At 34.2% G+C, this 22,628-nt stretch overlaps 2 protein-coding genes and 1 non-coding gene across 3 annotated transcripts in view; 1 reads left to right on the top strand and 2 right to left on the bottom strand.

Annotated features, from left to right (window-relative positions):
* Positions 1-5,643, bottom strand: part of SYNE3 (spectrin repeat containing nuclear envelope family member 3) — a 206,549-nt gene extending 200,906 nt beyond the window's left edge. Inside the window, exons 1-3 of the mRNA XM_051978431.1 lie at positions 5,549-5,643; positions 5,165-5,300; positions 3,284-3,470 (exon numbers count right to left, since the gene is read on the bottom strand). The gene's annotated coding sequence lies outside the window, so the exon portion shown is untranslated. The remainder of the gene's footprint in view (positions 1-3,283; positions 3,471-5,164; positions 5,301-5,548) is intronic.
* LOC127552654 (small Cajal body-specific RNA 13) lies at positions 4,187-4,460 on the bottom strand. The gene has a single exon (XR_007951509.1). It is a non-coding gene; the product is annotated as a small Cajal body-specific RNA 13 (non-coding RNA).
* Positions 5,644-6,350: 707 nt separating the features above from the next.
* GLRX5 (glutaredoxin 5) lies at positions 6,351-17,035 on the top strand. The gene is made up of 2 exons (XM_051978432.1): positions 6,351-6,729; positions 15,976-17,035. The coding sequence occupies exons 1-2, from the start codon at positions 6,438-6,440 to the stop codon at positions 16,152-16,154; spliced, it is 471 nt and encodes a 156-aa protein (XP_051834392.1). The 5' UTR covers positions 6,351-6,437; the 3' UTR covers positions 16,155-17,035.
* The last annotated feature ends 5,593 nt before the right edge of the window (positions 17,036-22,628 follow it).

The following is a 22,628-nucleotide window of genomic DNA, read 5'->3' as shown; positions in this document are numbered from 1 at the left end:
TCATATTATTCTATTCTACTATTCAAATTAATTCAATAAACAAAAGGACCTTCCTCTTTCAAGAAAGTGTTAATAGCTGAGGATGAGGGGGAAAATTTAAAAAGTCCCTTCTCTTAAGTTTAGATTCCAAAGAAAGGTATCAATTAGAAGAGATGGCTATTTCACATTAACGTTTCCTCTTTTCGTGCCATTCTCATGGTTTAAAAAAACGTCCTTTTCAATTCCCTTTGTCATAAACAAGTTCCTTTCACTCTATCCCACAGATTTTTCTAGTCTTTTTCTACATCTCCTAGAACCAATCTCATGTAATTTAATATTTGAGATATTCTGCAGTATTTTCTAATTTTTCATCATTAATTATGTTGATCTCACTCTCATGCAGCTCATAATCCAATTGGAGAAAAATGGTAAAGTGAGAAAAACATTGGATTTAGAAGATTTGGGTTCAAATCTCTTTCAAAATGTCTCATAACCTTCTAAGAACTGCATTTAAACTTTAAAAAGAAAAAAAAAATCAAGCAAGATGGGAAAGACAAGAAATAACTTTGGGCACCTTAACAATCAACTTTAGAGTTGAAGAAAACTTTTAAGATCATCTAATCACTTTAGGGATGCAGAAAATGATGCTCAATTAAAGTATAAATGGATTTATTACCCATCTTTCTTAAGATAGTGGCAGAATTAGGATAAGATGAAGGTCTTCTCTCAGTCCAGTATTTCTATAATCCAAATTCCTAGTTTGAGAGAATATCTGATTCTTCCTTAAGAACAGGGGTTTTTAAACCTTTATAGCAGTCTGGTGAAGTTTATAGGGTCCTTTCTCAGAATCATATTTTGGTGCCTACATACATAATTGAAGGAAATGTTAGAGATTAATGAAAATAAAGATGTGATTTTTTTTTCTCCATACAAGTAATGGACTCACTAAAATTTGTCCAAGGGCTTCTTAGGGTCAGTGAACTCTAGGTTAAGAAACCCTATATAAAAAGTCTTTATTTATAAATGGCTACACCTAGATTTGGATTTTATAAATTTCTAGTCCAATGATAAAGGGTAAAATGACTCATCTCTAATCATATATTTCACATGATCTTATGTGATCTCATTTCTGATGTCAAGAATGGAGAAATGGACCCAAGTTTTATACAGTACCATAATAAAGTTAAAAATTCCTTTCTTCCTAAGTTGAAATCATATAACGATTAAGGGCAGTACAAGTTGTAGAAAACACTTGAATTTACTCACATAGATTTATAGTACAGATAAGTTATAGTATAATTTTCTTGATAGGAAGAGGTAATTAAAATTCAAATGCTGTTTCTAATTTTATAATAGAAAGCACACAAGCTAACTATTGGTTCTTAATGTGGGTTCCAAGAACTGTTTTTTAAAAAAAAAACATTACTGATAAAAGGGCTATATAAACTTCACTGGACTGTCAAAGAGGTTCATGACACACAAAAAACTTAAGAACATTTAACTTAGTAGATTTAACACTCTCCCTCTTTTTTTTATAATTTCCTTTAATATATTTCAAGTAGAAAACACCAAAAATAATCTAGGCAAGTCTATTTCATAACTGTTACTATTATCTAAAGTTACTAGATAAAAAGGCTTGAAATTCTATCATATAATTCATTTGCTATTTTAAAAGTATTCAATGAAACTGAATGCATATCTAGCAATGGCAAGAAAACTTTATTTTAGGAGTTTACTGATACATTTGTTATATAGCATATCTTGGGAGAAATTTTAATACTGAAAAACATAAAAGGTTGGTGTTTTGAAGAATTATTTTGAATACACACTACAGTCACTTTCCTTATTTACTAAATTTTCAGACTTTATCATGTAATACGAACTAGCAAATAAACACAAGTGCTTTTAAGTGATTTAAATTCTCTGTACCTGTCTACTTTAATCTAAGTTTCTTGATCTGATTTTGGAAAACAACTTATTCTGCTTATCTCTTTCTAATCCTATTCTTAAACTACCATTCTTAGTTTTCACAAACTAAAATTTCTCTTTTCGGCATCTCAAAAATACTTTAAACTATCAAAAATATTTTTGTAAAGGAGTTTGCTTTTCAAGTTTAATATATATATGCTGCTTTTCAAGTTTAATATACTTCCTCCCCTTTCTTTTAGACAACTATCCTATTTTAAATATTTAAAGGTATAACTATGAGTGTAAAAAACTTATGTTTTATACATAGATTGATAAAGATATGCCTATACACACATAAAGAGGCCTTGTATTCTTTGTTTCAATTAGCATTTGTTTAGTGCCTCATATTCTGGGAACTCTCTTAGATGCTTGGGATAGAGAGACAAAATTGAAATCTCTCTTCAGGGATTTTCACTCTGTCTTGTTCCTAGATGACTTATTTAAATATTCCTTTTGAAGAACAACCTAATGTTATAAAAACAATTTTGAAAGACTTGAAATGATAACTCAGAATTCCAGGGAAGGAATGATGAAGCATGTTATTTACATATTGAGAAATGATGGACCTGAGAAGAAGGAAACAAACATATGGAAGTGTACTATCTGTTTGGGAATGTACTTAGCTTATTTATGTTTATTTGTTATAAGCCCTTTTGGGAGGTGGGAGTGGTCTTAAAGGCCTGGAAAAGTAAGTAATAAAAACTAAATAAAACAAAATAATTGAAACTTTAAAAAAAATCCTAGCTCTACTGTTTAAAAACTATGTTACTATAGTCATGTCATTTAACTTGAATGTTAGTTCTCTCATCTGTGACTCAGTTATAATTATATAACTTAGAACAGGTTACAGAATTGTGAGGACTAAATGAAATAATCTATGTAAATAACTTTGAAAAAAAAAGTACTCTATAAATGTTTAAAAAAAAGTTTTTCTCCTAATCAATGCATGACTCAAATGGATAAAGCACCTAATATATATTTTTAAAATTGGAACACTACTTTTTAACAATTAGGATAAAAGACCTGTTAGTGTCTAATGCCAATAATTCTTCTTGTGAAAGAAATTTGTACTTTTACCCCCAGTAAAGTGGGGATTTAGCTAGTTTATAGAATATCATCAATTGACAGAGTATGTTTCTATTTTCTAAGTAGGAACCTATGATTTTGTTGGTGTGTTCTCCTCGAGGCTTATTAAAATCAATTATTAAAGCCAACACGAATGATAAACCCCTCTAAAGCAGCACTGAAATCTTTTAAGTACTATGTAAAATATATTTTCAGGATCCCAGAAATTAAAGATTCCCAATGCTCTTTAAAAACAAAAAATATACCTTACCTTTAAATTTGCTGAAATCATGTTATTATAATTATGAATTAGATTACCATGGAAAGAACTATGTTCTTTTCAATGTTAAATCCACAGTATTCTAAACTTCTAACAAAGAAACATACATTAAGTAATGCTTTAGCACAATAGATAATTCTACATATGCTGATGCTTGTTCCTTGGATTTTGATTGAACCTGAAAAAGAAAAACCACAAAAAAATTATTTAAGACACACAAAAATCATTTAAGGCACCAAGCAATTTATAAACTAAAATTAGCAAAAGCAAGAGTGACAAAGATGGAATATGTAAATATACAAAGGACTAATTCCTGGTGTAGCAATACCCTTTAAAAAACAGATAACTCATCCAAGACTTAGATTAGTAGACCCTTATTCTTTTTGAGACTGAGGAAGTCACTTAACTTTTCTTCTAATTCAGATTTTTCATCTTAAAGAAGACTTAGGGTCTCTTATGGTCCAAGGCTATGATTTTAGGGATTTGTAAAATGGTACAGGAAAGTTAAGTGACTTGCTCTGGGGTCAGAAATTCTCCCCTGCAATTGAAACATAACATATAAACCCAGGTCTCAACTATTCCAAACCTAGAACTCTATTCACTACATTGTGCTGTCTCCATAGAACTTTTCATTAACAGATGCTTTAAAATATTAAATATAATTAAATAGTAGCTAATTTTCAGATTATTTTTGGATCCATTTCCAAAAAGGGATTAATTAAAGAATTGACAATAGCATTTGAAGTTAGTTAAATCAGTGTTTCAGATTAAAAAAAAAATTAACAAAAGCGTGCTAAACTAGATTATCTCCCAAGATCCTTTCCAGCACTATCATCTTGAGATTCATAAATGTTATTCAGCGTGGCAAAAAATATTCTTTAAAAGAACATTTATTTTTATAGCAGTTTTTAGTGTTCAGCAAAAATCCCTCCATTTGCTAAACAATATCTTAACTGCAAAGCTTCTCTTACTGTTGGTTGATAGATAATGACACGGAAGAGTCACTATCGCCGTGGCAACAGTATTCAGTTGGTGTCAGAGGAATATTGCACATAATGCTGTTCGTTCTTTAACAGCCATGCCTCAGCTTCCTCTGAAAAATGTTCTTTCTGCAAATCAGGTGTACTCAGGGGCACAAACAACCCAGAGCATTCCAAGACTGCAGACAATCTGGACAATCAAGTGAATGTAAAGGCTTTAAATGTTAAGGAATGAACTGAAGAATGAACAAAAATCCTCCTGAAATACCCTGATCAAATCCCTTTATAACAGTTTTCTTAATATATTTGAGTTATAACCCTTGATTAGATTGCAAGCTTCATTATGGTAGGGACTGTCTTATCTAAATCTTTTCAATCTTTCCTTCTCCCCTAATGCACTCATAACAACACAAAGAACATTGATAAATATTCCTTGAAATTGAATAATAATCAAATTAGAAAGGCAGCATAGCATAGTTGATGGAGCACAGAATTTTGGTGAAGACCTGGGATTCAAGATCTTTTTCTCATATAGACTCTCCTCCCCCAACTTCCTACAGCAAAACACAAGATACTTAGGATAACAAACTGATTTGTGTAAATGAACAAACATTTATAATACTGTTCTTGTGTCCCTAGAAGTGTTTCAATTAAAACTATTTTTCTAAGAATCATATACTGATGTCAGACAGCAAAGGGAACAATATATTTATAAGCTGCATCAATTAGTGGCATTCTTACGTCTATAGTTCTAAAATTCAGAAAATGACTTCTTTTCTGGGGTTCCTTTCCTGTAGGTTTCACTTATGGCCTTGGGCACACAGTAGAAACAAAATAATTTTTTACTATCACATATAACCTAAAAAATTAACAAAAAAAAAAAAAACTATACCTGTTTCTTTCTATTAATTTGCTTTTACTCAACGTTTCTTCCATAACTGGCCAATTTGGAATTAATTCCAATGCTGAATGGTTGAAAAGAGATAGTTACGATTTTTGTTCCTTGAATCAAATCCTGTTGCTCAAACCTGAAAAAAAAAATTAAAATAGAGATCAGGAAAATATGAAGCTCTGACCTAAAATTAATAAAATGAGCCATCTTGGATGTATGGCTTGACTTGATTAAATGGAGCATATGAAGGGGAGGCATGAATGAACTATGGTATAGAGATATCGCAGATTTTTGGAGCCATAGGACTGGCATTAGACCCTCTGCTAAACTTATAACAAAGAAACACATATTAAGTAATGCTTTAGCATTACTTAGTATACTTACTGCTTGGCCTGTGACTGACGCTAGAGATACAAAGGAACAGACCCCTGGTATCTAGGTTTTTCCTTCTCAGGCACGAGGAAGGGACTCTGTTCCCGGACCTCCGAGGAAGTCCCAACCGCTAGGGGGCGACGCAGCCTGTGCACCAGGGAGGGACAAGGCCGGCACACCGCTGATCACCGCGGTCAGCGAAGGGCCCAGTCCCCTGCGCTGGAGTCCAGATATGATGAACGTTATTCTCTACCCTTCCATCCACCTTCTTCGGGCCCCTAAAACTACTGACCTTTGTTGAAGAGAGATGGAGACTGAGCCCGCCAGGGTAACCGGAGGCCCCTTGGGCCGCTTTACCATGACAACTCTTAAGTCATCATCAGCCGGAAGAACAACCTCCTCCAGGAGGCTTTAGGAAATGACGTAAACACAGTTGCCACCGTCTCCTCCTCCCGCCCTCCTGTGGAGTTGGTTAAAGTTGAAAACAGAAGTTTTTTCTATCCTCCCATACTGCCCCCAAGTAACTCAGCCAACTAGTTTTTTCGCAGGAAAATCATTATTGTACCTTGTTACCTATCACTGGGTTCTGAGTCTGACCGATGGGCACTTGGGACCTCCAGTGCACATAAAAATAGAAAGATAGGCAAAAGAAAAATCGCGAGGTGTGGTGGAAGGAGCAAAGACTACTTCATTTCCCAGCTCTCCTCTCGCTAGGAGCATAGTGAAATGATTGGCAGTTTCTAAGGATTGACAGGTTAAAAATCTCCCAATCCACACTAGTTCTCAAATCTTCGACCAATGGGACCATAGCTGGGGGGCGGGATAAGGAGACGCCGGTGCACGGACATTGGAACCGTTTGCCTAGACAGTCCTAGGCCGGGGGGACGTTTGCCTGCGGGAGATGAGCGGGTCTTTAGGCCGAGCATCTGCAGCTCTGCTCCACTGGGGCCGCGGAGTTCTCCTGCGGAGCCCGGCACTACGGACTCGGAGTTCGGGCCCCGGGGGGCCGGATTCGGGGTCCACGGAACATCTTGATGGTCTCGTGAAGAAAGACAAAGTGGTGGTGTTCCTGAAAGGGACCCCGGAGCAACCCCAGTGCGGCTTCAGCAACGCCGTAGTGCAGATCCTGCGGCTGCACGGCGTCTCCAACTACGCGGCCTACAACGTGCTGGAGGATCCCGCCCTCCGTCAAGGTCAGCTGGGCTCAGTGGGCCGTTAGTGAGGCCTGAGTAGCTTGGAGCTGGGCCTCTTCTTTCCTGTTACGAGTTCTTCGTTCTTATGGGAACTGCGAGACTTTGAGAAGCTTCGCGAGTGAAGATGGAGCTCAAGGGGGAAGGGGACGTCTAGATTCTGCACTGCTGGGGGAGGGGGAGGAGCGAGGCGGTGTCCAGTACCCCAACTTTACACAATTTGGGGCTTATTTACTTGAAGCGCTCGTCTCTTTTGTCTGAAAGCAATCTGGTAATTGCATGAATGCCTCCTATAGTTGACTGTAATTGATGCAGACAGAAAGGCTATTAAGTCGTAGCTTCCTAACTTGGTGCTGCCTCCCTGCTGAAGCCCGAACTTAGGAACTCTGAGTCCTGCCTGTATATTTTCTCTAGCTTTAGAGGTGTAGGGCCGAAAGAACTAGACTTGGAGACTTAAAAGACTAGAGTTCAAATGAAGCCTCAATTGTGTTAAGTCATTTAATCTATCCTAGCCTTAGTATTTAAACTACAAATTGGAAATAATAGAAGCACCTACTTCCCGAGATTGTTTTGCGGATCAAACGAGTAGGGATGTTCCTTGGGTTGTGGAGTTTACAATTTCGTGTTTTCTCAGCTATTTACTTTTAGTTACATCAAGGCCTAAGCTAGATCTATTATTTTTCATGAAGATGATATGTAACCTACTAGTATATTCATACTAGAAAAGCAGAAAGTTCTTACGGTTATAATTATTTTCGTTATGTTATGTAATAACACGGTATTTATCATCCTACTTTGGTATGGGACTGTGCTAGGTAGTGGCAATACAAATACAAAAAATAAGATAATTTCCACTTTTGAACTTTTATCCTATTTATTGAAAGGCAAAATATATACAGAAAAATAAATGATAAGGGGTGCTTGCCTTGTGTTTCTTGACAGTGACACTTACATTCTAGCTTTGTAGCTCTTCTCATGCTGCCTCTCATGCTTCAAGTACTCTTCATCATTTCTGCTCCCTGGCTTTCTTCAAAACTCAGATCCTTCTCTGCTCTTACAAAGTAACTCATCATTGTCTTCACTAAACTTGAGAAAGCTGTCTATACTGAGTAGCTCTTAGCTCTCATTTGGTTCATTCAATTTAAACTCTTATTGATTTCTAATTTGTCAGATATAAATACCTTTTTGAAATCCTCATTCTTCTTAATCTCTCTGTAACATTAGACACTATTGATCATCTACTGGATTGTCTGCCTAATTGCATAACTTTTTCCTGTTCTCCTATCTGACTGAACATTTTTTCTTAGTCTTTTCTGGTTTTTCATCTGTAATGTGCCCATTAACCGTAGTGTGTACAAGACTGTTCTAGGCTCTGCCAGATAGTTCTCAATCTTTTTGAAGAGTTTCAGTACTCTTAAAAATTATTGAGGACTCCCCAAGGAACTTTTATTTATGTAGGTTATATCTGCCTATTTACTCTATACAAAATTAAACAATCTCAATATTATTAAAATAGTTTTTACCTTGTGAACTCCCCGATATATATATGAAACCTCTTATTTTTCCTGGCTTCCTTTAAGTCTAGGTTCATCTTTTACAGGAAGTCTTTCCTGGTTCTGTAGTTGCTATATTTATTGCCTTTCCCTCTGAGATTATCTTCTGTCCACTTAATGTCTATGTATCTACACATATATACAAAATACACACACATATTTATATGTCTTGTGAGTATGTATTTACCTACCATCTGTCTTTCTAAGGTCTGAAAGAAAAGTGCTTCAATAAATAAACTCATTTAGAGAGCTAAGCCATTCTTTTTCAATTTTAGACAATAATAAGTCTCCTAGATTATTTGTTAAATATAATAATCAGTGTCCCATTGCTGGCAGTTTGTGTATGCCATGTTAATTGTCACTTTCATTCTTTTAAGCTTTTTTTAAAATTACATACAATTATCTGAATACTTGGCGTAATGAGAAATATTTATGAAGAGAGGAAGAAAATATCTTTGCTTAATCACATTTTTTAAACTATTCTGTCCAGAAATTTCTGAACAAAGAACTGTTTGAGGCAAATACACTCAAAAAGACCTTGACATAGCTTCCAGAAATGTCTTAACAAATTTTTTTAAGTTCTTTTAAGTACAACCTTATAGAATTATATTTAAGAACTCTACTTATCAATAGAGACTTTTGTTAGACATTACTTCTAGAGTGTGTGAGAAAAATAAATGTGCTATAAAAAGAATTATAGGCAGGTTTTAAAATTTTTTATCTATAAAAATGTTCTGTTTATTTATTTGCATGATTACAGGATCTCAATAGGGGTCAGAAATCAGCCCATATATGAAAAAAGTTTCTTTTGCAAAGCTCTCCAACAACAAACCTTTGCTCAGAGACTTTTAGAAGAGGGAACCCCCCAATTTTAGGGGAATTGATTCTACTTTAGATAATTCTGGTTGCTAAGTATTTAACTCTGACATTGTGAAAAGATTTGCCTTTCTGGTAACTTCTACTCATTGTTTCTCTTGCTATATTTTGGGACTGTAGAGAAATTTGACAGCTCTTTGGTCAGGAAAATCTAAATTGGAGTCCATATCTATTTATTTATCTTTATGATCTTGAGCAAGTCATTTAATCTCTCTTTGCCTCAGTTTCCTTATCTGTAAAATGAAAGGACAGAGTTGATGGTCCGTGTCCTAAGTATATAATCTTATGTTCCCCATGAATCTTCTATCTAGCCTAAACATTTCCTGTTTTTTCATGCAGGCCTCAATTATTTAGCATGGTCTCAGGCCCTTCACCATTCTGGTTGTTCCCCTCTAGACTGGTTGTCTAGCTTATCAGCGGCCTTCCTGAAATAAGCTAATCAGAATGGAATACAGGGCTCCAGATGAATCCTACTGATTCCAGATTCCATATTCAATATGATAAATTGAGGTTACAGTGCACTAAAACTTAATGATAAACTGCTATATAGAATATCTCTCCTTGTGAATTGAAAGTTATTAAGAAAAAAAGACTTATTTAAGATGATAAATACTTATGTGAATGTTACATAAACACATAAATGATTGTCTAGTGGTCTGTTTAGACTTCTGGATTGCCTTTGGCCATGAGTGTGAAAGTTGTCTTAACATTGTATTGATCTCATTGTTTCTACCTTACTTTCTGCTGCTTGTTCCGCATAGATTTTTCTAGCTGTCTTAAACCTGCTCTGTTGCTTTCATTCAGAATTCTCTATTCTTTGCCATCTTATACAACCATTTTTCTGCCCCATCATAATTATTTTAAACAACTTGAATATCTTTCCATCTTTCATCACTGAATTGTTTTCCTCTTCATCTCAATTTATATATCTATATCTCTATATATTTATTAATTTGTTTTTTGCTGAGGCATTGGACTTAAGTGACTTAACAGGAAGTATTAAGTGTCTCAAACCAGATTTAAACTCAGGTCCTCCTGACTTCAGGGCTGGTTCTCCATCCATTATGCCACCTAGCTGCCACTCAATTTATATTCTTAACTTGATCTACCCTACTTACACCTTTATAGATCAATAGATTTATTTTAAAAAATCATTAGCAAACATTAGCAAAAATGTTTCAAAAACATTTTATTTTTCTGATAAAATTAATGCTCATTAAATTAGGAATACATTTACTTTGCAGTTCAGTCATTGAATGTTAACGTCTTTTTCTGGACAGCTCAAGATTAATATTTATATTTGGACTACAGCAGGTATATGTTTGTTCTTAATTATATGGAAATATTGGCAATCTTAATTGCTGTGGTATTATTTTGAAAAATAAAATGTGGAGGTGGAAGAGGGGATAGTAATTCGCATTGTGAACTGTAGATAAAATATAATTTACTTTTATTTTAAAGTTTAAACTTTGCTAATCAAGCTCACTTTTTGCTTTTAGTATTCTTTAGGGGGAAAGCAATTCCTTTATTGCCTTAACTTTCTCCAAGTGCATCATACTTTTTTAAATGGGAAAAGAATATGTTTTCAAGGAGGGGAAACCCTCAAAATCTCCCTTATTTTGGATGCTGATCAACTAAAAATATAATTGTTTTTGTTATAACATATGCGAAAAGTAGTTAGATCTTTTCAATCATGATAAGATATCAGTTGGTTGTCACCTTGAACTGCTATCAAGAAGATGACATAAAAAACTTATTACCAGAACTATTCTCATTGATTTATTTTAGGGAATACACATGTAATGGTCAGTGCAGTTTTTTTGGTGGGGAGGCTCAATTTTTATTTTTAGAGATATAAAGGAATACATGTAAATTACCTTCTCCCTCTTCCCATAGTCACTTTCATTTACTTCTAGAAACAGAACCTTTATTTGGATTATTACAACCTTTCTCAAATATGTACACCAATACAATCACCTTTTTGTGTGCTTTTATTTTATTGGTTATGGTTTTTTTCCCCCACAAACATAAATATCCAGGTTATTTTCTATGTTCTAGAAGATAGATTCAAAAGACAAGAAGCAAGCAAAGTCACAGGCAGTGGGAGACATATTGCAGGAAAACTCTATGTCAGAAGTTTTAAGTTCTTCTAAGTTCTATTTATACAGTATCACAAATAGCTAGCTAAAATGTAATACATTTCTTCATCTGGAAACTTTCCTATTATATTTAAAGTTTTTTTAAGACAGCTGTAGACATGTCTTCCCAGGAATTTAGTGATATATTTTAAGTGCATTTAGTCTTTTGAGCCACTTCTTAGAATTTGAAGGCCTGTTGGAGAAAGATAAAGCACTTGGAAGCCTTTCCTGTTAGAGGAATTTGTAGTAAAGTAATCATGTTTTTTTAATTGCTTTTTTTTTTTTTTAAAGAGAAAAATTTGTAGGTTGATTATTTACAATAAAAATTTCAGACATTTTATTGGATGTTTTTAATTTCTTGGAAGAATTTAAGCATAAAAATTTAGTTTCTGTTACCATAGTAAAGATCCCAAGGACCACATAATAAAATTTCTCATGCTTTATTTAACTAATGTGTTTTTCTTTTAATGCTGGCCCTTTTTTTGGATATCCTTTTAAATTTTTCAAAATGCCTATCTAGAAGTAATGATGTTATCTTGCCATTGCATTTTTATTTGTGACAGCATAGATTAATTTTGATATTTGTGTTCTGGATATGTTTACTATGAGACTACATTTCATTTTTGATTTAGAAATTGGAGAGATAAAGAGTAAAATGGTAAGGCAAGGCGGAATGTGTTGAATTCATTACAGGAGAGTAATCTTTTACATTCTGGAAAGGTGACATTTCCTGTCCTCATAGAATTTGAGAACTTAAAAGTACTTTGGTACCCAAACTTTATGTCCTGCTGTAACATATCAGACAACATTTTTAGAAGCAGTGTTTCACTTTTTGATTAGGTGTAATTTTTGGGAACTTTTATGACACTAAGTCTAACTTTGCCTCTTTGCAACCCATTCTTCTTCATTTGGGGATATGGTAAAACAGAACAGATTCTCCAAATAACAATTCTTCATAGATTTGAAGACAGCTGTCATTCTTCTCATGGATATTCTCTTTTCCTTGCTAAAAATCCCCAGTTCCTTAAATTAGTCTTAATATGGGTATGAAGGGTTGTGTATGTATGAAAAATTTTGTACTTGTAAAGTTGAATTTTTGTAACCAAGTGTAAGATTTTCATTTATCTTGATTGATTTTTTTTTTTAAATTAGGTTTGGCCCATTCCCTTGTTAGGATTTTTGTCATCTGCACATTTAATGAGAATTTTTTTTGAATTTTAATGAGACTTTTCCCAAGTCATTAATAAGCTGTTAAGCATCATAAGGCAAAGCTCAGATTCTTAGAGTCTCTCACTGTAGACCTCCTGTCAAATTGACATAGAATCATGAACAGCTTTTTCTACCTTTTTTTAAGTGCATGCCCAATTCACTGATCATCTCAAGAACTACTTTGACTGCAACCTGTAAATTTTTCTATGTTGTCTCATCTCTTTGGTGAAATTATTTATTCTTTTTTTGGTTTGTTGTTCCACTCCTTCATTCTTTAGGATTAGACTGTTTAGTTTTCAATTATTTTTTATCTATTTTCTCCCAGCCCTTTTTTATATGTAATTTTTGGTTAAGAACCTTACACTATATTCTCAGCATGGGGCTTCTCCGCCCCAATCCAGAGGATTTTATTCTTTTATCTTTTTCTTTTTATTTCTTTTTAAAATTTTTTTACTTTTAATAGCTTTTTATTTACAAGTTATATGCATAGGTAATTTTACAGCATTGACAATTGCCAAACCTTTTGTTCCAATTTTTCCCCTCTTTCCTCCCACCCCCTTCCCTAGATGGCAGGATAACCAATATATGTTAAATATATTAAAGTATAAATTAAATATAAAATAAGTATACATGATCAAACCGTTATTTTGCTGTATAAAAAGACTCAGACTCTGAAATATTGTACAATTAGCCTGTGAAGGAAATAAAAAATGCAGGCGGGCAAAAATATAGGGATTGGGAATTCAATGTAATGGTTCTTAGTCGTCTCCCAGAGTTCTTTCGCTGAGTGTAGCTGGTTCAGTTCATTATTGCTCCATTGGAACTGATTTGTTCACCTCATTGTTGAAGAGGGCCAGGTCCATCAGAATTGATCATCATATAGTATTGTTGTTGAACTATATAATGATCTCCTGGCCCTGCTCATTTCACTCAGCATCAGTTCGTGTAAGTCTCTCCAGGCTTTTCTGAAATCATCCTGTTGGTTATTTCTTCCCGCACAATAATATTCCGTAATATTCATATACCACAATTATTCAGCCATTCTCCAATTGATGGGCATCTACTCAGTTTCCAGTTTCTGACCATTTACAAACAGGGCTGCCACAAACATTTTGGCACAAACAGATCCCTTTCCCCTTCTTTAATATCTCTTTGGGGTATAAGCCCAGTAGAAACACTGCTGAATCAAAGGGTATGCACAGTGTGATAACTTTTTGAGCATAGTCAAATTGCTCTCCAGAATGGTTGGATGTATTCACAATTCCACCAACAATGTATTAATGTCCCTGTTTTCCCACATCCTCTCCAACATTCCACATTATCTTTCTCTGTCATTCTGGCCAGTCTGACAGGTGTGTAGTGGTATCTCGGAGTTGTCTTAATTTTCATTTCTCTGATTCTCTGATCTAATACTGCTTTAGAACACCATTTCATATGACTAGAAATAGTTTTTATTTCTTCATCTGAGAATTGTCTGTTCATATCCTTTGACCATTTATCAATTGGAGAATGGCTTGATTTCTTATAAATTAGTGTCAATTCTCTATATATTTTGGAAATGAGACCTTTATCAGAACCTTTGACTGTAAAAATGTTTTTCCAGTTTATTGCTTCCCTTCTAATCTTGTCTGCATTAGTTTTGTTTGTATAAAAACTTTTCAATTTGATACAATCAAAATTTTCTATTTTGTGATCAGTAATGATCTCTAGTTCTTCTTTGATCATAAATTCCTTCCTCTTCCACAGGTCTGAGAGGTAAACTATCCTGTGTTCCTCTAATTTATTTATAATCTCATTCTTTATACCTAGGTCATGAACCTATTTTGATTTTATCTTGGTGTATGGTGTTAAGTGTGGGTTGACGCCTAGTTTCCCAGCAATTTTTTGTCAGACATTTGGTTTTTATTCCAAAAGCTGGGGTCTTTGGATTTGTCAAACACTAGATAATTAAGATTATTGACTGTTTTGTCCTTTGAATCTAACCTATTCCACTGATCAAATAATCTATTTCTTAGCCAATACCAAATGGTTTCGGTAACTGCTGCTTCATAATATAATTTTAGATCTGGTACAGTTAGGCCACCTTCATATGATTTTTTTTTTTCATTAATTCCCTTGAAATTCTTGACCTTTTGTTTTTCCATATGAACTTTGTTGTTATTTTTTCTAGGTCATTAAAATAGTTTTTTGGGAGTCTGATTGATATAGCGCTAAACAAATAGATTAGTTTAGGTAGTATTGTCATCTTTATTATATTTGCTCATCCTATCCAAGAGCACTTAATATTTTTCCAATTGGTTAGATCAGACTTAATTTGTGTGGAAAGTGTTTTGTAGTTTTGATCATAAAGTTTCTGATTTTTCCTTGGCAGATAGATAAGGATTTTATTCTTAAACATCTAGGCTGACTTCCTCCACAGCATTTTAATCCACTGGATTTGGGCTTTGCTATGAAACCTGCTTTTCTAAAATCTAGGCTTCGTGTCAAAAGTACTCAGGTTTTCTTTCTATATCATAAATTTAAAGAGGTACTTATAATATTCCTGTTATTTCTATCCCATCAACTAATAACTTCCAGTTAATGGGAGTCAAGTCATGATACCATTTACCTCTTTTTGGTTGTTCCATCCATTGAAGAATAAAATTTGTGCCATAAAATCAAATTTAAAAGTTATTAGCTGCTCTGCTTGGGGGAATCAAAGAGGGTAGCTACAGCAAATGTTTAATAATTGAACATAGTCTATTACTAAAAAGCCTTGTCAGGTCTGTGGTCTGTTTCCCAAACTTTTATTTCCTCTTTCTGCCCAGGCAACCTGTAGTTTGTTCCAATGGTCAGCCAGTTTCTAACTTAGAAGAAACTTCTGGGTTAATCAGTGATGTACCTGGTCTACCATCATGTAGATATATGTGCTTTGAATTGTTTTCTCCATTGGCAGAAGCCATTCTCATACTATGTGAAATTGCTTGTGAATAAATTGATTGGATAAAAAGTTAGAGCTATAGAAGTGAATTTCTCTGAAGTTAATTGGATTCAAATTAGGATTCAAATCTATACTTCATTAACACCATGCTGTGAGCAATTAAACTAACTAGCCCTGAGTGAAATAGATCATTATGAGAAATTTAATTTTGGAACTTTAAAACTTAAAGATGTTGGAGAACTTTTTGTCAAATTACCTCTTTTTACAAATAAGAAAACAGACAAAAAAGAGAAGTGACTTCTTGAAGGTCACAATAGCCTATGTTATTGTCAGCCAATGTTAAGAAACACTGTAATTTTCCAAATGAATTGTGTAAGATTTTGTTACTATTCAAACCATGACTGGCAGATGTTACTTTTATAAATCTGATTTGTCAGAATAGACATGGGGTATGTCTATCAGATCTGAAATAAGGATTGTATGAGTTAGGAGTAGGAGAAAAAAATATCATTCCAAAAGATTAATTGTTTATCTTTATTTCCTTTCATCATAGGCATTAAAGACTATTCCAACTGGCCAACTATACCTCAAGTGTACCTTAATGGTGAATTTGTTGGTGGTTGTGACATCCTCCTCCAGATGCATCAGAATGGAGATCTAGTGGAAGAACTGAAAAAGTTGGGAATTCGCTCAGCACTTTTAGATGCAAAGAAAGATCAAGACTCAAAATAAAAAGTCTGCAAGAATCCTCTTTAAGAAGAGTGCTGTGACTGGAAATGAAATCTTTTTAGTGTCAAAGACTGGTTACCAGAACAGCCTTACTGATTTTTGTTATCATTTTTTTTTATTAGAATAGAAAGGCAACTCTTTGTACTGACACTAAACAGTATTGAAGTGATTTTAGTTTCTGTCTGCTGTTTTAGGCTAAGGATATTCTATTGTGAATTTAATTATAACTATTGTACTGTAATAATTGAATATTATGTTTTGACATAGATGTAAAAAAATCATTCTTTTATTATATTATACTCTGCCTAATGCAAGAGTAAACCAAAAGATTTTGAGTCATCCTAGTCAGTTATAATTATTGTTGATTTTAATGTATGTGTTACTATAAAATCCAGAGGAAATATTATATATAGTCTGTTTAAGGAAAATGATGAACAAGGTAAACAATGATGGCTGTTGGGTTTTTTAGAAAATAAGAGAAACTGCTAACATATGTAAAAGGTCCCTTTTGGTGAAGCTTTCACAACTTTTTATTTGTTGTATATCATACTTTGATTTAATAGAGTAAATGGACCATTCATAATATCCACATTGAACGGGCTGAAAGTATTTTTATTGTCCATAACTTTTAATGTTTTAATTGATATTTAAGGTTCATAAAACACGTTATATATTTTATCTTGTTTGTTACATAACATTTTGAAATTTATGTACTACAGTTATCATTAGGTCCATATTACGGGTGAAGAAACAGACTCAGGAATTGTGACTTGCCTATGTTCACACAGCTAGTAAGTGTCATAGGTTGGATTCAGATCCAGGTCATTACTGATTCTATATCCAGTGTTATTTTCACTAAACTGGAATAAAGCAAAATCTCATAATTTGTGTTGATAAATGTTGGCAGTACTGCGATTTTGGGGCCATTTTTTCAAGGTTAAACATGGGATTGAACTGAACAATTCAAAATCCATGATCAAAACTTATTAGATTAGTCAAGACTCATTCATGTATTTGTAAATCAAAATTTTGTAACATTGATATTTGAGTAGCAAGGTCAATGAGAAGCAACAGGCCTACTTTAAATAGCTCTTTGTTTTGAAGCCATGAAATAATATGGTCTAAAGAGAACCTATTTAGTCATTTCTAAAAATTTAATTAGAATTTATCATATTAAATAATTCAGTTGACATGGAAAAGCACATTATAACTATGTGTATGCCATGAAAAAATATTTTTGCCCATATAATTTAAGTAGGAAAAATCTTCTTTTTTTTATTTTTTTGCTGAGGCAATTGGAGTCAAGTTACTTGCCTAGGATCACATAGCTAGGAAGTGTTAAGTATCTGAGACCAGGTTTGAACTCAGGTCCTCCTGACTTTAGGGCTGGTAATCTATTTACTTCTCCATCTAGCTGCTCCGAAAAATCATTAGAAGTGCAAAAATTTGTAATGGGAAAGGAAGAAGGAACTGTGCAATGTTTTTATTTTGTTTTAAATAATTCTCCACAAATCATTTAATCTCAACTCTTAAGACCTTAAGTTGCACAGAAGATACCGATTTACATTGGTAAAGGATTTTTACTCATTTGAGAGTAATAATAAATAAATAAATTCACAGTTTTAGACTTTATTTCTGTTCCTTAAATCTCAAGATAAACATAAAATACTAGGGTTCTGGGAAGTACTGGGATTTAGATACAACTAGAGAGACCTGAAAAAGAATTCTGATTTAGAAGGAAATCAAGTAATTTAAGAAAAGAGCTTGGGAGGTAGAAAGAAACAACATTGTGGAAATACCCAATTAACAAGTAAATTTTGGTGAACTTAGATCTCTTAGCTGATTTGGGAACTTACACAAGAGGCTCCACAGTGGGAGGAAATGTGACTAGAAATTCAATGTTGAAAATAGTTGGACCTCATTTGGCAAATTCCAATCACACAGGAAAGCTACATACCATAATTTGACCAAGGAGAGGAGTGTAGAAGAGTTGCACAATAGGAGAGATAGTTGAGTCCTAATTACCACCGCCAAAAAGAGAATGGAAAGGATATAGTCAAGAATTCAAAAACTTAAGGATGGGACAATAAACACTTCAAAATGAACCTGCAAGAGGCTGCCTGCTCCCTTCTTGATTTGGTGAGTGATCCATATACCCAAGTTGTTTGGGACTTCTGAGTCCTTTGCCACTTTATATATGAGGATAACTGAGGGATGCAGAAAAGGGTTAAGCGTTTCATAGAGACAGATATGGTTATATCTGATAAGCTCAGAAGTTGAATGTTTCTAGTATAGGAAATTCATGACATGGAAATTTAGAAAAAGAAAGGGTAGCAGCCAAGGGAAATGGCATGTGTAGAACAAAGAAGGCTTGTCTGAAAAAATAGACGAGAACCAGACAACCAGAGTCTGCTGTAGCTTATTCTTAGTTTGATGGAAATTTCAGTATGGAAAGTGAAGGCCCATTTTCTTGCTCTTAGGGCTTCAGTTAAATAGAAAGTATTTTTTTACTTCTTCAAAAAAGTTTTAGACCTTTGAATTATTTATAATGTTCCAATGAAAGTATACTTGTTCTAAGGAAGAGCTTTTCATTTTAGGATTTCAGTACATCCGCCATGATTCGTATGGATATTCTATGTCAGGTGGTGTGAAAGGAACACTGGACCATGTCAAGAGCCTGAGTTTGAGTTCTGTAATTAAATAGCTGTATGACTGGACAAATCCCTCCCTGGATTTCAATTTCCTTTGAAAAATGAGTGTATTAGACTAGACATATCTCTGACTTCCCTCTAGATCTAATAATCTATAGTTCTGTCTGGGAAGGCTGCTCAAAAGAACAGTTTGATTAGGAAAATTTTGTATCAAATTGAGATTGCATTGATTCACTAGAGAATTTTAAAATTCCAAGATTAATTTACCATTTAAAAAAAAAAGAAGAAGAAAAACTGTAAGCAGTCCTCATTTGTCAGCCTTGTTTCACTGCTGTTTGGATGCAATACCTGTTTAATTTTCTTGTTGTTCTTTCAGGTCTACTAGATTTTGTGTTGTCTCTAAGTGTACTCATATTCCATGTGCTAATGGAGCTTTTAGTGTCTCAAATGCAGAGTGATATCCCTACCTGCTGTGGTAATCAGGCCAGAGTTTGTAAGTAGACAGTTTTTAGGGTACCTTTGTTCTGACGCTTAGGGGACTGCCGAATCTCATTGTTGCTTCTAGTGAGAAGGTGACTTTGCCCTGGGCTACCTGTGTGCAAAATTATGACTTCAGTTCTCAGTATATTTGCACCTGCTGCGTTGTCACTTACCTATCACCACAGGGATTTGAGATAGAAATGGCAAAAAATGGTATAGTGATGTCTTTTGACTCATGCAAAAATTGTTTTTTAAAGCAAGACAAGGACATTCTTAAAGTATCTCAACTTTAGAATCGATTGTATGACATGGAAGACACTTGCACAGGACCTCCCAACATGGTGTGTCCTTAAGAAGGTGCTGTGCTCTGAGCAAAGCAGAATTGAATTAACCCAAAAGAAATGCCAGGTGCTCAAAGCGGCCCCAAATATTCATGTGAACTATTTGTGTCTGACTTGTACCAGAGCAGTCCTAGCTTGTACTGATATGATCAGCCAGTCAGACACTCTAACTCAGCTCTAATCTAATAGTATTTTGGTTCTCTTTGAGAACAAAGGCCAACAGCCAATCAACTTAGTAGACAGGAACCAATTACAGAATTGTGATAGGTCTATGGATGCTCCAAATCATTAAACCTCATTATGCTTTCTTGAAGCAGACTTCACGTCTTTCACATGCACTGACAGTAGGCTAAGTACAGTGTGTATGTTCTAGGAATGGAATCTTATTGTACAAGATCCCATTACAACTGTAAGCCTGACTGAATTTTAAACTTTCCCTCAACCTAGCACAGGGCCTAGTATATAGTAGATAGTTAATAAATGTTTGAATTAAATTGAATTGTGTTGTTTTTGAACAGAACTGTAAGATAATACTTCAGAATGTTTTGCCTTCCTCCAGAGAGCAAAGAGTGATTGCCATCTAATTTGATCCTAAATTTATTATTTAAAAAACAGCCAATGCACAACTAAATGGCCACTGGGCCCAGGGTTATTTGACATGCTTCTTGAAATTTATATTACCAAATAAATGAGAAAATGAAGCATTTTGCTTTTGAAATCAGCATTAGAGCCAACGTAATAGGTCATTGACAAATGTGCATTCAATACAAATGGTAGTCGATTTAGACTTTTTGTGGTGATATGAAACTTTCTAAAGAGCTCTTTCCTCAGGTATTAAAATTAAATTTGGAACATGAATTGTGCATATTTTTGCCAGATAGGAAAGCCTTTTGGAAATTAGATAGTGGTAGGTAATTTCTCTTTTGCTTCTCGTTATTTTCCCTTTAATTTTAGACATAGATCTTTTGTTAATAATATATTTATATATTCTAAGCTATGGAACTTTTCTTGCTTTCTGGCCCATAGTTCCAAACTCCAGGAATTTCATATCTATCTCCTGGTTTACCTTATGCCTTCTTTTATCTTCCTTATGTTTGGCACAACTCTTTTATCTTAGTAAAAAAAAGATCAATTGACTGAAGCCAGGTTTTTGTTTTTTTGTTTGTTCTACCAATACATAGCTATGAAATGTGGGTAGCTCACTTCCCATTTCTACTTTTCAGCTTCATCTGTAAAATAGTACTAGTGATACTTGTAATTTACAGGATTATGAAGCACTTGTCTCCTGCTTTTGTCACATCCACAGGCAATGCCATGAAAACTCAAGGAGTTTGAAGGAATCTGCCTGCTAGCAAGACAGACAACCAAAAGCTCTCTAATTTCTTGTAGTCTGGTTTTGACTTTGAACTTAAATAGACTTCTGGGGAAAAACAAGAAAAACCAGTCCAGGAAGCTTCAGGGGAGTTATCTTGGAAAGAGAATAGGATCGTGAAAACAATGGGCAGGATCACATAGAACATTTTTTTTTTAATAACTTTTTATTGATAGAATCCATGCCAGGTTAATTTTTTTTACAGCATTATCCCTTGCATTCACTTTTGTTCCGATTTTTCCCCTCCCTCCCTCCATCCCCTCCCTTATATGGCAAGCAGTCCTTTACATGTTGAATAGGTTACAGTATATTCTAGATACAATATATGTGTGCAGAACCGAACAGTTTTCTTGTTGCACAGGGAGAATTGAATTCAGAAGGTAGAAATAACCCGGGAAGAAAAACAAAAATGCAAGCAGTTTATATTCATTTCCCAGTGTTCTTTCTTTGGGTGTAGCTGCTTCTGTCCATCTTTGATCTGAATTAACTCTCTTTATCGAAGAGATCCACTTCCATCAGAATATATCCTCAAACAGTATCGTTGTTGAGGTATATAATGATCTCCTGGTTCTGCTCGTTTCACTTAGCATCAGTTCATGTAAGTCTCGCCAGTCCTCTCTGTATTCATCCTGCTGGTCATTCCTTACAAAACAATAATATTCCATAACATTCATATACCACAATTTACTTAACCATTCTCCAATTGATGGGCATCCTTTCATTTTCCAGCTTCCAGCTACTACAAACAGGGCTGCCACAAACATTTTGGCACATACAGGTCCCTTTCCTTTCTTTAGTATCTCTTTGGGGTATAAGCCCAGTAGAAACATTGCTGGATCAAAGGGTATGCACAGTTTGATCACATTAATAGCAAATTGGAACCTTTATAACTGACTAGCCAAAAACCAATGTCAAATCTTCCTCTTCCTTTCCTTTAGAGAGAAGTTATTTCCTTGGCTCTATTCGTTACTGCTTGGAGTTTTGATTTCAATGTATGGTTTTATGCTGCTTCTCTCTTAAATATTGTTTGTCTTGCCTAGACTTTGGGCCCTAAGGGAGTAATTGGAATATATGGCATTAATGCTTTAAGTACATGCAGGGCAGTCTTGAAGACCAGGAATGAAGATAACTAAGACCATCAAAATCAACTTTATGTTAAATCATATGCTATCAAATGATAAGAAGGAGCTGTTCCTGTTATTCCACTTTTATAAGAACTTATTTATATAGGGACCTGGAGAACAGTGCCTATCTGAATGATTATATTTAATAAAAGGATTTAAAAACTATTTCACTCATTGATTCGTTCTCTGCATGTGCTGAAATTTTTAGATTTATGGCTCATCATGCACCTAGGCTGACAACTGCTGAACAGGTTATTATTTAAAAAGGAAAAAAAAAACAACCTTTTAGGTCAACAAAACTGTTTTGCACTGGTTCTTTAATTATATAAAGAAATAAAAAGTAGAAAGATTACAATCTTTTAAAAGGGGGAAGAATACCATTTCCCCCTCATTATAAGGTGAACTGAAGAGAGAAAATAAATCTGATATTGTCATAACCTTGAAGATTACATGAGCGCTATTTCAAATTCTAGACTTATTTTCTTTTCCTTTTTTAAGAATAATGAAAC

Source organism: Antechinus flavipes, chromosome 2 (genome assembly GCF_016432865.1).
Source record: "Antechinus flavipes isolate AdamAnt ecotype Samford, QLD, Australia chromosome 2, AdamAnt_v2, whole genome shotgun sequence".
NCBI classification, from domain to species: Eukaryota; Metazoa; Chordata; class Mammalia; order Dasyuromorphia; family Dasyuridae; genus Antechinus; species Antechinus flavipes.
This window is presented reverse-complemented; position numbering and strand designations above follow the sequence as displayed.

Coding starts and splice junctions, on each gene's coding strand:
- GLRX5 (XM_051978432.1), top strand. CDS start 6,438: ATGAGCGGGTCTTTAGGCCGAGCATCTGCAGCTCTGCTCCACTGGGGC. Junction 6,730..15,975: donor GGATCCCGCCCTCCGTCAAG/GTCAGCTGGGCT, acceptor CTTTCATCATAG/GCATTAAAGACTATTCCAAC.